The sequence below is a fragment of the Pseudochaenichthys georgianus genome, chromosome 6, assembly GCF_902827115.2.
Source record: "Pseudochaenichthys georgianus chromosome 6, fPseGeo1.2, whole genome shotgun sequence".
Lineage (NCBI taxonomy): Eukaryota > Metazoa > Chordata > Actinopteri > Perciformes > Channichthyidae > Pseudochaenichthys > Pseudochaenichthys georgianus.
The window spans coordinates 43015535-43030627 of NC_047508.1; the positions used below are offsets into that span (position 1 = coordinate 43015535).

Here is a 15093-nt window from a genome sequence, read left to right on the forward strand (position 1 = left end):
GCTTCTAATGATTATTATCTCATTCTTGAACACACTCCAGCGCTGCTGCCTGATCCAGCGATCAGAGATGAGCATGATAGGCTACAGTGTGATGCAGCCAAAATCAATGAATCTTTCAAGAATTATTATTCTAAATTATATAGCACAAAAAATAACTTGAATGAAGAAGCCTTAGATAGCTTTTTCGGAGGTTTGAACCCCCCTAGCGTCAGCTTGATTGACAGATCTGTTATGGAGGCACCCGTTTCCCAAAATGAAATAGAAAATGCAATCATGAAGATGGCATCAGGAAAAACTCCAGGGGACGACGGTTTTATAAATGTTTTAAAGAACAGCTTTCACCATATTTACTGTTGTTATTCAATGAAATATTATAATCTGAAGCCATGCCTCCCTCCATGAGCAGGGCCAGTATTTCATTGTTGCCTAAACCGGGCAAAGATCCTTCTTTGATGGGTACCCACCGCCCTTTCAATCAATCAATCAATGTTTATTTATATAGCGAAGATGAATCCACGAGGATATGAATCCACGAGGATATCCATCCAGGACCGATGATCCAGGACCACAGCCACGACTCACGATCCAGGGCTCGCGATCCAGGACACAGGACCGCAGGATCATCCATGACTCCGGATCCCGGCGTATATAGACACCAAAAAGAAAGACATTTGGGGAAGCTGGGTTAATCGGAACATGAGAGTACACAGGTATAGACAGAGAGAATGAAGAAGTAAGATGTCCCCTGACAAACTAAGCCTATATAAGCAAAACTAGGGGCTGAATCTAATCAGCCCTAACTATAAGCTTTATCAAAAAGGAAGGTCTTAAGCGCACTCTTAAAAACGGATAGGGTGTCTGCCACCCGTACACAAACTGGAAGCTGATTCCACAAATATTGAGCTTGATAAGAAAAGGCTCTGGCTCCCATTGTACTTTTAGAGACTCTAGGAACAACCAACAACCCTGCATTCTTGGAACGCAATGCCCTAGGGTTAGGGTTATGGTTAGGGTATAATGAGTTCTTTAAGGTAAAATGGCGCCTGCCCATTAAGGGCTTTGTAGGCGAGAAGAAGAATTTTAAATTCTATCCTGTGTTCGATAGGGAGCCAGTGTAAGGCAGCCAGAACAGGAGTAATGTGGTCCCTTTTCCTAACTCTGGGTAGTACACGAGCTGCAGCATTTTGAATCAGCGACTTGACTGACTTCTTGGTACTCCCTGATAATAAAGAGTTACAATAATCCAGCCTAGAAGTAACAAATGCATGGACTAGTTTCTCTGCATCGTTTTGAGGCAAGATATGCCTGATTTTTGCAATGTTACGTAGATGGAAGTAGGCGGTCCTTGAAATTGATTTTATGTGGGCGTTAAAGGATAAATCCTGATCAAATATAACACCAAGATTCCTTACAGTCTCACTGGAGGCCAAATTAATGCCATCCATAGTTAGTATATCTTTAGATAATTTGTTTCGTAGATTCTTCGGGCCAAGTACAATAACTTCAGTTTTGGTCGTGTTTAACATCAAAAAGTTTAAGGTCATCCACGTTTTTAAGTCCTTAAGGCAGTCTTGAATTTTATTTAGATGATTAATTTCATCAGGCTTGATTGATAAATATAGTTGAGTATCATCCGCATAACAATGAAAGTTTACAGAATGATTCCTTATAATATTGCCTAACGGAAGCATATATAATGTGAACAAAATAGGTCCGAGCACTGAGCCCTGTGGCACTCCATGGCTAACTTTGGTTTGCGTGGAAGATTCATCGTTAACACGTACAAACTGAGAGCGTTCAGATAGATAGGACCTAAACCAGCCTAAAGCAGTTCTCTGTATGCCAAGTGAACTAGTGCTCTAGTCTTTGCAATAGGATATCATGGTCGATAGTATCAAATGCAGCACTGAGATCGAGCAAAACAAGAATAGAGACAAGTCCCTTGTCTGAGGCTATTAGAATGTCATTTGTGACTTTAACCAGAGCTTTCTCTGTGCTATGATGTGTTCTAAAGCCAGACTGAAAATCTTCAAATAAATCATTGTTTTTTAAGTAATCACACAGCTGTTTTGCGACCGCTTTCTCAAGAATGTTTGAGAGGAACGGAAGATTAGAAATAGGTCTATAGTTGGCTAAAACCTCTGGATCGAGGTTGTGCTTTTTAAGAAGCGGTTTTATCACTGCTACTTTGAATGATTGTGGAACATAGCCTGATAATAAAGACATATTCATAATATTTAATAAAGAAGTGCTAATTAATGGAAAAACTTCCTTCAACAGCTTAGTTGGAATTGGGTCTAACATGCACGTTGATGGTTTAGAAGAGAGAATCATTGAATGTAATTGTTCAAGGTTTATGGCTGAAAAGCATTCTAGTTTTCTATCTAGTGTAATATTAGAACTTAGAGTTTGAACCGAATGCTGCTATGACTTTCCAGATTTAGTTATAATATTAACAAACAGAGAGATTTGTTTAATATTTAACAATAACACTGAACTGCAAATTTGAGCAATCTTTCACCCTCCACATAATCATGATACATCAGCAGAGTTCAGTATCACCATCTATGTGACTTATAGCAAACAGATACAAGAGATTCAATCATATATACATTACAGTTTTTGTTTTTTTAAAACTCTTGTCCCCAGAGAAACATGTCTGCTGCCAGCTGCCTGCTGACTGAAGATCAGTTTCTGTGCTCCATCTGTCTGGATGTGTTCACTGTAGGGATGTTAAGATTCACCGATTCGCATCGGTGCACAGGCATAAACGTTCAAGATGCGAGTGCACCGGTTGAAAGAGTGCACATCGGCTACAGTTTGGGTTGAACTCGCAATGCATCGATTGTCGCGTCTCTTTGCATCGGTAAAAACCGGTTAAAACCGATTCATTCATATATAATATTATCCACTCATCCACTCGTGTCAGCACTCTGCAGAGACAATCTTTGATCCGCCACTATTGTGCCCGAGAGCCGCGTGCACGCGTCACAGTTATCAACAAGCATGGAAGTCGAGGAGAAAGAAATACACAGCGCACCGAAAAATAAATATAAATCAAACGTTTGGCAACACTTCGGATTCTTCAAAAATGACGGACAACTTGATAAATCACAAGCAATTTGCAAACAATGCCGTGCCGCTATAAAATACACGAGCAGTACAACGAATTTAGCGACGCACCTAAAGAGGCGACATGGGGTGAATATTACTTCTGCGGCTGTCTCCCTATCCTCCTCGGATTCAGCTGAAGCTAACCCGGCTATCCCTGGCGGCAGCAAGACTGGTGAGCAGCAGGAAATCACAACCTTTTTTCATGCTCCGCTGGCTAACAGTTCTACCCGCTCCAAGGCAATAACTGACGCCATCACCTTCTTTATCTGTAAAGATATCCAGCCGTACAGTGTCACGGAGAATGAGGGCTTCCTACACCTCCTCCACATGTTGGTGCCCAGGTACCATGTACCAAATAGGAGGTTATTTACCGAGAAACAAATCCCTGCTCTGTATGACAAAGTGAGAAGAGAGTTAGTTGACTCGCTGAGCAATGCCCAAAGAGTTGCCATTACAGTTGATGGCTGGACGTCTTGCGCCACTGACTCATATGTCACGGTCACAGCACACTATATTGATGACGAGTGGGTATTGCAAAACCATGTTCTGCAGACCAGAGTGTTCAACGAGGCCCACACAGGAAATAATCTAGCAATGTTACTGCAAGAAGTTTGCCGCGAGTGGAAAATTGAAGACAAGAATCCAGCGTTGGTCACAGATAATGCTAGAAACATGATACTGGCTGGAGTTGGTGCACAGATGGAGCCACATGTGCGATGCATCGCGCACACACTAAACCTGGCCTCCCAAAAAGCCCTGAAGGTGGACAGGGTGTCAGAGCTTCTGGTGAAAATGAGGAAGGTGGTGACTTATTTCCACAAAAGCCCAAAAGCAACTGAAGCTCTCCGTGAAATGCAGATCCAGTTACACCTGCCTCACCACAAGCTAGTGCATGATGTTTCCACAAGGTGGAACAGTTCCCTGGACATGTTGGAGCGTTTTTGGGAACAGCAGCCTGCTGTGTTGAACACCCTGCTGTCAAAGAAGATAAGGAGGGGAGAAGCCATGGCCAGCCTGACAGAGGATGACATGACATTAATCCCAGAGGTTATCAAATTGATGTCCCCCCTGAAAGTAGCAACTCCACTCCTCAGTGAGGAAAAAAACCCCACCATCTCAATGATCTCCCCAATCCAGACCACACTGCAGAGGCAGTTCCAGCCAGATGAGAGCGATCATATGGTCATTTCCCAGATGAAGGAATGATTCAGACTGGACTTTGATGGGCGCTACACATATCTCCAAGACCTCCTCCACTACGCCTCAGCACTGGATCCCCGCTTCAAATACCTAGCTTTCCTGGATGACAATGAAACTAAGGACATTATTTTCATGAAGATAACAGCAGAGGTGGTGAAGATGGATGGACGGGTAAGAATATACTACTCAATATATTGTAGCTAGTGTCTGTCTCACTTTCACTGTTATTTACCTGTGGTTTACTTAACTGACGCTTATTTGTTTAGTTTAAGGAAATCTAATAGCTCATCTGTGCTGATTATTGTCAGGCAGGGGATGGTGATACACTTATTGAGGACCAGGCAGCTGAAACAGAAGGTGACCGGAGCCCCCACAGAGAGGAAGAAGAGACAGGTTTGTTTTGATAGGAACTATGCCAAAAGTTATAAAAGTGTATTGATTTGAAAATGGGTGTATACTATGTATTGTATAGTATTGTATGTCATCATTTTTGTAATCTAAAAATCTAAAAATCCTCTCTTCTCTTCTTTTCCACTCCCTAGATGATGTCCCTCCCATGAAGAAGACGGCCTTGGACCAGATGTTTGGTGATTTCCTCCCTGCAAGATCACCAGTAAAGAAGACCACAAAGGAGAGAGCTAAGGAGGAAATCTTAAAGTACAGAGAGAGGGATGCTTTAGGTTTGAGTGGTGATGTGTTGCAGTGGTGGAAAAAACAAGTGGATCTTCCACTGCTCTCAACATTGGCAAAGAGCTACCTGTCCATCCCTGCAACAAATGTACCCTCTGAACGAGTGTTTAGTACAGCCGGTGACATAGTGACAGCAAAGCGCAGCTTGCTTCATCCTGATCATGTTGATCAACTTATATTCCTTAAGAAAAACCTGCAAGCCAGACATATGAGTTAAGCTCAGTGAGGTGTTATGTTAGTGATAGTGGTTTTTATTTGTACAGCAGCCTGTGACTGCCAATAATAGTTGAAATGTTATTAAGACCTATTTTTGAAAGGTTATTTGTATTCTTCATATGTTCATAATAGAAACCGCTGCTTTCTGCTCACTGGTGAGTTAGCCTACTGACTGAGTGTTATGTGCATCAGTCTGGCAGTTGTATGGCCATTGCTATATGGTAATTGTGTCACGATCTGTCTTTATGGTGTCTTGTCTATATCTGTTTTTGGTTTTCTTTTTGCGTTGTGTTTTGTCTTGTTTAGATCTGTCTGTGGTTCCCTGTCGTTAGTTTCCCTGGTGTGTCTGATTACCCGATTGTGTTCACCTGTGGCCCCTGTGTTTTCTCCTCCCTCCTCACCTGTGTCTTGTTTGTGTGATTAGTCTTGTGTGTATTTAAGTTCTGGTTTTTCTGTCTGTCTTTGTCGGTTCGTCTTGTGTATTGGCTTGTCCTCGGTGAGTGTGCTGTTCTGTCATTGTCATTATAGCCTTGAAATAAAGGAATTTCACGTTAATCTGCATTTGGGTCCTACTGCTTCACACATCATAACATTACGAACCGACCACTATGGACCCAGCAGACTCAGCCCATTTGATGCTACAGGCGGAATGTCTTGGAAACTCTCTGGAGTACATTTTTTATATGTGGAAAGGCGCCTCATCTAGACGGGGTAGAGAGGCTGCGTTGAAGGAGGCACGTCAGGAGGTTGCTCGCAAGCCCTGGCTCTGGAGCTTGTTGCCCGAGTGGCTTAGGGTTTTCTCACGTAGCCCTGAGTGCCAGTCTTCATGTTCTGACCCTTTCTTGGGGTCTGGTCTGGCGTTTTGAGGTCCACGAAGCCTCCAAAAGACTCCTAAGAGACGCAAGGCCAGGGTTCCAGACCCAGTTCCGGCTGCAGAACCGGCCTACAAGGCCATGGATCCATGCACCAGTACCGGCCCACGCAGCCATGCTTCCATTCTCCATTACCTGGCTTACACAGCCAGGGTCCAGGCTTCTGCTCCGTGCCCAGCAGCAATGGTTCCGACTCCAGAACCGGTCCCCACAGCCATGGTTCCGGCTACAGAACTGGCCCATGCAGCCATGGTCCCTGCTACAGAACCGGCCCACACAGCCATGGTCCCAGTCCCAGTCATGGCCCCAGCAGCCATGGCTCCGGCCCCAGCAGCCATGGTTCCGGCTTCAGTACCGGCCCCAGTAGCCATGGTCCCAACTCCAGTTTCGGCTCCAGGACTGGCTCTCCGGCCGACGCCAGCTCCCCGTGTCCTGTCGGCGTACCGGCCAACGCCAGCTCCCCGTGTCCTGTCGGTGTACCGAACGACACAAGTCCCCTCTCAGGTCCCCTGTCGAGTCCCCTGTCGAGTTCCCTCTCCAGTTCCCTCTCCAGTCCCCTCTCGAGTCCCCTCTCGAGTCCCCTCTCGAGTCCCCTCTCGAGTCCCCTCTCCAGTCTCCTCTCCAGTCTCCTCTCCAGTCCCCTCTCCAGTCCCCTCTCGAGTTCCCTCTCGAGCTCCCTCTCGAGTCATCTCTCAAGTTCCCTTTCGAGTCTCCTCTCGAGTCTCCTTTCAAGACACCTCTCCAGTTCCCTCTCAAGTTCCCTCTCGAGTTCCTTTTCAATTCATCTCTCGAATCTCCTCTCGAGTTACTTCTCAAGTCTCCTCTCGAGTCACCTCTCGAGTCCCCTCTCAAATCACCTCTCGAGTTACCTCTCAAGTTTCCTCTCGAGTTCCCTCTCAAGCCCTCTCTCGAGTTCCCACTCAAGTCCCTACTCAAGTACCGTTGGAGGTTCCGCTGGGGGTCCTGCCAACCCTTTGTCATGTCTCGTTGGAGGTCCCGCCGTCTACTCTTCTGCCGGGGGTCCTGCCAGCTCCTTGTCATGTCTCGTTGGAGGTCCCGCCGTCAACTCTCCTGCCGGGGGTCCTGCCGGTCCTGTGTCCTGTGCCGTTGGAGGCCCCGCCGACTGCTCTCCTGCCGGGGGTCCTGCCAACCCTGTGTCCTGTGCCGTTGGAGGCCCCGCCGACTACTCTTCTACAGGGGGTCCTGCCAATCCTTTGTCCTGTTTCGTTGGAGGCCTCGACATTACATGTCTCGCCGGGGGTCCTGCCAACTCCTTGTCCTCTTCCGTGGGGAATCTTGCCGACAACTGTCCCACCGGCTCTGGTTACTGTCCGGTCAACACCGGCTCCTGCCCGATCCTCTGAGAGCTGTGGTCTTCGCCCCTCTCAAACTCTGCCTTGCCCCCGGGCCGTCCGCCCGAGAACCCCTTTTTGAACTCTGCCTTGCCCCCGGGCCGTCCGCCTGAATTCCCCTTTTTGAACTCTGCCTTGCCCCCGGGCCCTCCGCCCGAATTCTCCTTTTTGAACTCTGCTTTGCCCCCGGGCCGTCTGCCCGGGATCCCTTCCTGGTCCTCTGCTTTGCCCCCGGGCCGTCCGCCCGAGATCCCTTCCTGGTCCTCTGCTGTGCCCCTGGGTTGTCAGCCGCAGAAATCTCCCAAACAATCCAAAGAGATTTGATTCTTGTGGTAATGTTTTAGCAAAGCAGAGTTTCTCTTCAGGTAGATTATATTACGAGGTTCAGGATAAAGGGAAGACTGAGTGGGATTTAGGAGTGGCTAGAGAGTCGATCAACAGGAAGGGAAACATCACACTGTCTCCTCAGAAAGGTTACTGGACGATATGGTTGAGGAATGAAAATTAGTACCAAGCTTGTGCTGTTCCTCGAGTCGGTCTCTCTCTGAAGTCTCAGCCTGAGAAGGTGGGGGTGTTTGTGGATTATGAGGAGGGTCTGGTCTCCTTTTATGATGTTAATGCTGCAGCTCTGATCTACTCCTTCACTGGCTGCTGCTTCAAAGAGAAACTCTACCCATACTTTAGTCCCTGTCTTAATGATGGTGGTAAAAACTCTGCCCCTCTGATCATCTCTCCTGTCAATCACACCGAGTAGAACAACCATTTGATTTTCTACTGAAAGATTCACTCTCACTAAATGTATTCAACTGGGGAAGTGCATTGTACACATTGTTAATGTTTCAGAGTCTGATCACATATGGTTCACCTTGATGAGATGCATAAAAACTCATAAAATACTGATGAGTATGTTCTAATGTACTCTAGTTTATTCTACGGATTGCACTCTCTGCCGTCATGACTTGAAGTGATCAGAAAACTATTTACTCAGAAATAAACTTTTACCACTTCTTTATATGTCAGGGGGACAAGAAAAGTATTTATTGTCTCAGAATTGTGTGTTCAAAAAGTGTTTCATACTTGCAAACATTACTAGTGGAAGTAATGCAGTCCTTTTTCATTAGTAAAATACTGTATATACACATATATATTATAATTTTCAATTGAGGGGAAAATGATGGGTCTCTCTGGTGTGTTTTAAAGGGGAAGTTCAGGATTGATTATTGAATATTGTATATTGGTACAAAATGTATTGACCGTTACTTAGAAAATCAACAATACCTGATCATTAAACAGTAGGCTGCAGTGGTTTAACAAACCAGGGAAATTAAAATGTTACATCTCAGCTGTCTGTTGTGTTATTTGTATTTCGTCCACCTCTCTGCACACTGCTTGTAAAGTTTGAACAAAGCCTCGATGGATTATAAAAAGGAACAATTATTATAAAAATTCAAAAAATTCACATTTTCATGTATTTTAAACATAAATATGTGTCCCCGGTGTCAGGAAATAAAACCCTCTCTCTTTTCCTCCGTACCCTAATCTCTAAAAACGGGGGAACAACGGAGCTGATCCAGATTTGCGTCTGATATGACGTAATATCAGAAATATGGACCCTCGGCACTATCAGAAAGTTGCTATCAGAAAAAATGCCAGACGTGTTTTCGACGTAACATGGTCTTTATTTACATTAGCATCGCTAACACTCAGAGCTAACCTGTACTGGAGAGAACATGTGTAAAACAGCAGGAAATATAAAAAGGAACTCACCTTGTGGTCAACCTGAGAGAGAGAAAGAGTTTCAGCTCCAGACTGTTTCAGAAATAATCCTTGATGTGGTTTGGAACATATGACGTTTACCTGCGGCAGCATTTAGCTGACAATCTCTCCGTTTTGTTTTTTTCAAGCTAAGAACCCAAAATCTGCGTTTCTCTAACAGGGCTGGAATAGAGGATATGAGGGATGTCTAAAATGCATGAACCGTTTGGTATTTCGAGCAAAACACATAGACATGTTTTTTATATATTTGTATACATCTGAGACCTATAATATATGCCTAAAAATAGTATGATAGGAGACCTTTAAGAACCTGAATCAGGTTTTTTGCCAATTAGGTTTACGCGCCGTCCGACTGGATGTTCAGGAAGTCTCTCTGGCTCGTGCGTCTGACGAAGCCAATGCAGGAAACATCGTGGAAGGAAGTCAGGCCGCGCTCGGTGATGGAGCGCTCACGAGAAGCTGAGGGGAAAGAAACAAAGCAGCTGAGGTTCAATGGAGGTCAAAGGTCACATTCAGGTTCCTAGACCTTTCCTCAGAGGTGGGAGAAGTACTCAGATCTGTACTTGAGTAAAAGTAGAAGTACCAGAGTGTAGGAATACTCAATAAAAGTCCTGCATTCAAAATGTGACTCAAGTAAAAGTAGAAAAGTATTATCATCAACATATAGTTAAAGTAGCAAAAGTAAAAGTACTCATTGTGAAGATTGGTCCATTTCAGATTAATATATATGATATGTTTTATAATTATTGATCATTAAAGTGTTCTCAAAGGTGCAGCTAGTTTGAATGACTTTGTATACTGCAGGGTAGCTTGTGGATTTACTCCAGGTGGAACTAAAGTCTGATTCAACACTTGATTATATCTCACACCATTCATCCACATCTGTAACTAAAGATATTAAATAAATGTTAAAAGTACAAAGCAGCAACAAAAACGGCACTTAATAACAGACTGTTAAAGGTGATTTAAACCTGAGAGCAGGATTAGCTGAAAAGAGCCCAAGGAAGCTCATTTAACAAACAAATGATATGGTGATACAAATGGAATGAGCAAGAGTGGTGCGGCTCTCCCGGTCGCGTGGGGTGAAGCTGCCTCCTCCCAGCTGTTGTTTATCGCGTGGCCGGGGTAGAGAGAGAGCGTTTTTTCCTGTCCATCATATGTTATAGTCTATAGTCCTCTCCTATTGGCCGGTCTCGACGGGGGGCGGGTCTTCCTCCCGGGTTCGTTCCTCTGTTATTAATATCGTATCTAATAACAGGATTTAGATGTTGTGTGTTTATTGTATAACTCCACAAGCCTTTACTCCTCATATTTCCTACAAGACCCATTTTCAAGCCGTCTGTTCAGGGAGGAGGAAGTGTTTCACCAGCTGCTCTTAAACAGGGACCATAACACAGCGTTGTGAAATATAGCTATGAATCTCCAGATGTGTAAAGAGATGTCCTTTATGTATTGAGAAAATACTCCTACTTATGCTCAATTCACTATTTGAAAAGCCTCTTGGATCAGCTGTAAAATGCATCGTCACAAAGTTATATAACAAGCCTCAACAGTTCTTCCTCCACTCCCTCTTGGCAAACTACCACTGAGAGGTGGAACCACACTGTAAGAGAAGAGTTTCCATTTCCCAGAAATCAAAGCTGAAGTTTGTCTGAGCGACAGCAGAGCAGCAGCCGAGACAAGTCTCTGTTTCTCTGAAGAAACACTCAACTGAATCCAGCAGCTTCTTCTCAGCAACACAGCAGGACTCTGCAAACACTGGTGAGTTCACTACAGACACATCACTGACTAAACATGTAGTCAAAGTTGGATTAAAATCAGAATCTGTCTGTATTACATCCATTTGACCATATAAAGAATATTACACAATATAAATGTTCAGTTAAGATAAAAACCTCAATATTTACATTAGCAACAGCCACAAAACAACTGCAATGTAAACTCTGGTTAAGTTAGGTCAGAGAGCATACAGCCAAAGCTAGCATTAGCTCTTATTTTCATATTTCCTGTATTTGAAAGCATCTTTATAATTGACTCTATTAAACAAAGTAGAATCTAAATATTAGATTTGTTCTGGACTCTCCAAAGCAAGGGATCTGGTGTTATGTTACAAGTGTTGCTTATAAAAAGGCATGACAATTACATATTTTATTTTATATAATTTGTACACACTGTGGTTAGTATCCTTGAGCTTTGAACCTGTTTCTGTAGTAACTGCTGTCTGCCTTTTGAAGCTGATAACGTGTACTGTTTTTTACTAGTATTAACTTCAGTGATGCTCAGCGGGAGGTTTCACTCCTCTGTTCAACAATGACAAAATCTCCCAACAGTATTAGAGCGTACACATTGTGTTTCTTAGAGTTTAAACCGAATGCTGCTATGACTTTCCAGATGTATTTATAATATTAACAAACAGATATTTTTTTTAACATTTAACAATAACAGTGTACTGCAAATTTGAGCAATCTTTCACCCTCCGCATAATCATGATACATCAGCAGAGTTCAGTATCACCATCTATTTGACTTATAGCAAACAGATACAAGAGATTCAATCATATATACATTACAGTTTTTGTTTTTTTCACACGTTTTGTCCCCAGAGAGACATGTCTGCTGCCAGCTGTCTGCTGACTGAGGATCAGTTTCTGTGCTCCATCTGTCTGGATGTGTTCACTGATCCAGTCAGCACACCATGTGGACACAACTTCTGTAAAGCCTGCATCTCTGAACACTGGGATAGAAATGTCCCGAGTCAGTGTCCCAACTGCAAAGAGGTGTTCAACATAAAGCCTGAGCTGCGGGTCAACACGTTCATCTCTGAGATGGCTGCTCAGTTCAGACAGTCAGCTCAACAGAAAGCCAGCAGCAGCAGCTCAGAGCAACACGTTGTCAAACCAGGAGAAGTTCCCTGTGACGTCTGCACTGGAACCAGACTGAAGGCCCTGAAGTCCTGCCTGGTGTGTCTGGAGTCCTACTGTGAGACTCACCTGGAGCCTCACCTGACAAGAGCAGGCCTGAAGAAACATCAGCTGATCGACCCTGAGGAGAACCTGGAAGGCAGGATGTGTGTGAAGCACGATAAACTGCTGGAGCTGTTCTGTCAGACCGACCAGGTGTGTGTCTGCATGCTCTGCACTGTTTCAGACCACAAGGCACATGATGTTGTTCCTCTGAAAGAAGGATATGAAGGAAAGAAGGCTGAGCTGGGGAAGACAGAGGCTGAAATTCAGCAGATGATCCAGAAGAGACGACTGAAGATTCAGGAGATGAATCGCTCAGTGGAGCTCAGTAAGGAAGGAGCAGACAGAGAGATAGCAGATGGTGTTCAGGTCTTCACCGCTATGAAGGAGTCTGTTGAGAGAAGCCAGGCCGAGCTCATCGACACCATCAAAGAGAAGCACAGAGAGACAGAGGAACAGGCTGAAGGCTTCATCAAAGAGCTGGAACAGGAAGTCTCTGAGCTGAAGGAGAGGAGCTCTGAGGTGGAGCAGCTCTCACGCTCTGAAGACCAGCTCCACCTCCTCCAAAGCTTCACGTCCCTGAACGCTGCTCCACCCACCAAGAACTGGACAGAAGTCAGGGTCCGTCCTCCTTCATATGAGGGGACTGTGAGGAGAGCTGTGACTCAGCTGGAGGAGACGCTCAGGAAACAGATGAAGAAGCTGATCTCTGAGCTGGAGCTGAAGAGGGTCCAGCAGGATGAGGTGGAGGTGACTCTTGATCCTGATACAGCACATCCCAGCCTCATCCTGTCTGCTGATGGAAAACATGTTGATGTGAAGAAGAATCTCCCAAACAATCCAGAGAGATTTGATACTTGTGTCAGTGTCTTAGCAAAGCAGAGTTTCTCTTCAGGAAGATTATACTATAAGGTTCAGGTTAAAGGGAAGACTGGGTGGGATTTAGGAGTGGCCAGAGATTCGATCAACAGGAAGGGAAGCATCACACTGTCTCCTCAGAAAGGTTACTGGACGATATGGTTGAGGAATGAAAATGAGTACAAAGCTCTTGCTGGTCCTGCAGTCCGTCTCTCTCTGAAGTCTCAGCCTGAGAAGGTGGGGGTGTTTGTGGATTATGAGGAGGGTCTGGTCTCCTTTTATGATGTTGATGCTGCAGCTCTGATCTACTCCTTCACTGGCTGCTGCTTCAAAGAGAAACTCTACCCATTATTTAGTCCCCATCTTAATGATGGTGGTAGAAACTCTGCCCCTCTGATCATCTCTCCTGTCAATCACACTGAGTAGAACAACCATTAGATTTTCTATAGAAAGAGTCACTCTCACTAAATGTAATAAATGTATTCAACTGGGGAAGTGCATTGCACACATTGTTAATTCTTCAGAGTCTGATCACATATGGTTCACCTCGATGAGACGCATAAAAACACATAAAATACTGATGAGTATGTTCTAATGTACTCTAGTTTATTCTACGGATTGCACTCCCTGCCGTCATGACTTGAAGTGATCAGAAAACGATTTACTCTTTATATGTCAGGGGGACAAGAAAAGTATTTATTGTCTCAGAATTGTGTGTTCAAAAAGTGTTTCATACTTGCACACATTACTAGTGGAAGTAATGCAGTCCTTTTTCATTTATAAAATACTGTATATATACATATATTTTATAATTTTCAAGTGAGGGAAAATGATGGGTCTCTGGTGTGTTTTAAAGGCGAAGTTCAGGATTCATTATTGAATTACAGTATGTTGGTACAAAATGTATTGACAGTTACTTTGAAAATCAACAATGTCTGATCATTAAACATTAGGCTGCCGTGGTTTCACAAATGAGGGAAATTAAAATGTCACATCTCAGCTGTCTGTTGTGTTGATTGTATTTCGTCCACCTCTCTGCACACTGCTTGTAAAGTTTGAACAAAGCCTCAATGGATAAAAAAAAAAGGAACAAAGAATGTTATTTTTTGTCTTTTTTTAAATGTACTAACTGAATACAGTTTTCACTAGTTCTCAACTTAGGGAAAGTAGCTTAAAAACATTTACTTAACTATTTCCATTTCTGCTGAACTACATATATATAGATATTAAGATTGCTGTATATGACTGCTAGAAATAAGGCCATCAACTGGTTAGCTTAGTTTAGCATAAAGACTGGAAACAGGGGAAGACAAAGCCAGCCTGTCCAAAGGTAACAAAATCCACCTATCAGCAGCTCTGAATCCAGTTTGTTTAATCCATACCAAATCAGAGGAGTAAAAACATCAATAAGACGTTTAACAGGGGATTATGGGTCGGGCTATTTCTTGGCTGGGACCAAAACAAGTTGCCAAATTTGTTTTTACATTACAGTTTTCGTACAGAGATATATTAAGTACACTTAAATGTGTATTTTGTCATTTTTTGGAAAAAGCCAGGCTAATTATTTTCCCCTTTCCTAGTATACATGCTAAACTAAGCTAAGTGTCTGATGGCTGCAGCCTGTGTCAGAGAGAGCGGGCTGACTGGTTGGACTGCTTCTAATGAATATTATCTCATTCTTCACCTTGAACACACTCCAGCACTGCCTGTACAGGTGAGACTAACTGACTGCAAACGTCCCGTCTGACTGGGAGATAAATAAAGGTTTTTTTAAACATCAAAATTGCATGAAATATGCTTGTAAAGTCTATTTTATTAATGTCCTGTTTATAAGATGGAGCTTATCATTTGAAATGTCATTATTTTTAAAGAGGTGGATGGTGAATAATATTACAATTAAAAATGTTTCACTTACATCATGACATGTTTTTTATTACAGTACACGTTTTCTGAAACAGATGTTATAATCCTTAACGCAATCATCAATAATCACTCAGTACATCTAGCTATTGATGATATATGAACAAACCACTATTTTGATAACACAATTAAA

The 15093-nt window shown here is 43.6% G+C and overlaps 2 protein-coding genes across 2 annotated transcripts; both read left to right on the forward strand.

Annotated features, from left to right (window-relative positions):
• Positions 1 to 2872: 2872 nt before the first annotated feature.
• On the forward strand, positions 2873 to 5854 carry LOC117448153 (E3 SUMO-protein ligase ZBED1-like). The gene is made up of 3 exons (XM_034085300.2): positions 2873 to 4485; positions 4623 to 4707; positions 4857 to 5854. The coding sequence occupies exons 1-3, from the start codon at positions 4447 to 4449 to the stop codon at positions 5219 to 5221; spliced, it is 489 nt and encodes a 162-aa protein (XP_033941191.1). The 5' UTR covers positions 2873 to 4446; the 3' UTR covers positions 5222 to 5854.
• A 4821-nt stretch (positions 5855 to 10675) lies between these two features.
• On the forward strand, positions 10676 to 14039 carry LOC117448150 (E3 ubiquitin-protein ligase TRIM21-like). The gene is made up of 2 exons (XM_034085297.2): positions 10676 to 10981; positions 11823 to 14039. The coding sequence occupies exon 2, from the start codon at positions 11829 to 11831 to the stop codon at positions 13464 to 13466; it is 1638 nt and encodes a 545-aa protein (XP_033941188.1). The 5' UTR covers positions 10676 to 10981; positions 11823 to 11828; the 3' UTR covers positions 13467 to 14039.
• The last annotated feature ends 1054 nt before the right edge of the window (positions 14040 to 15093 follow it).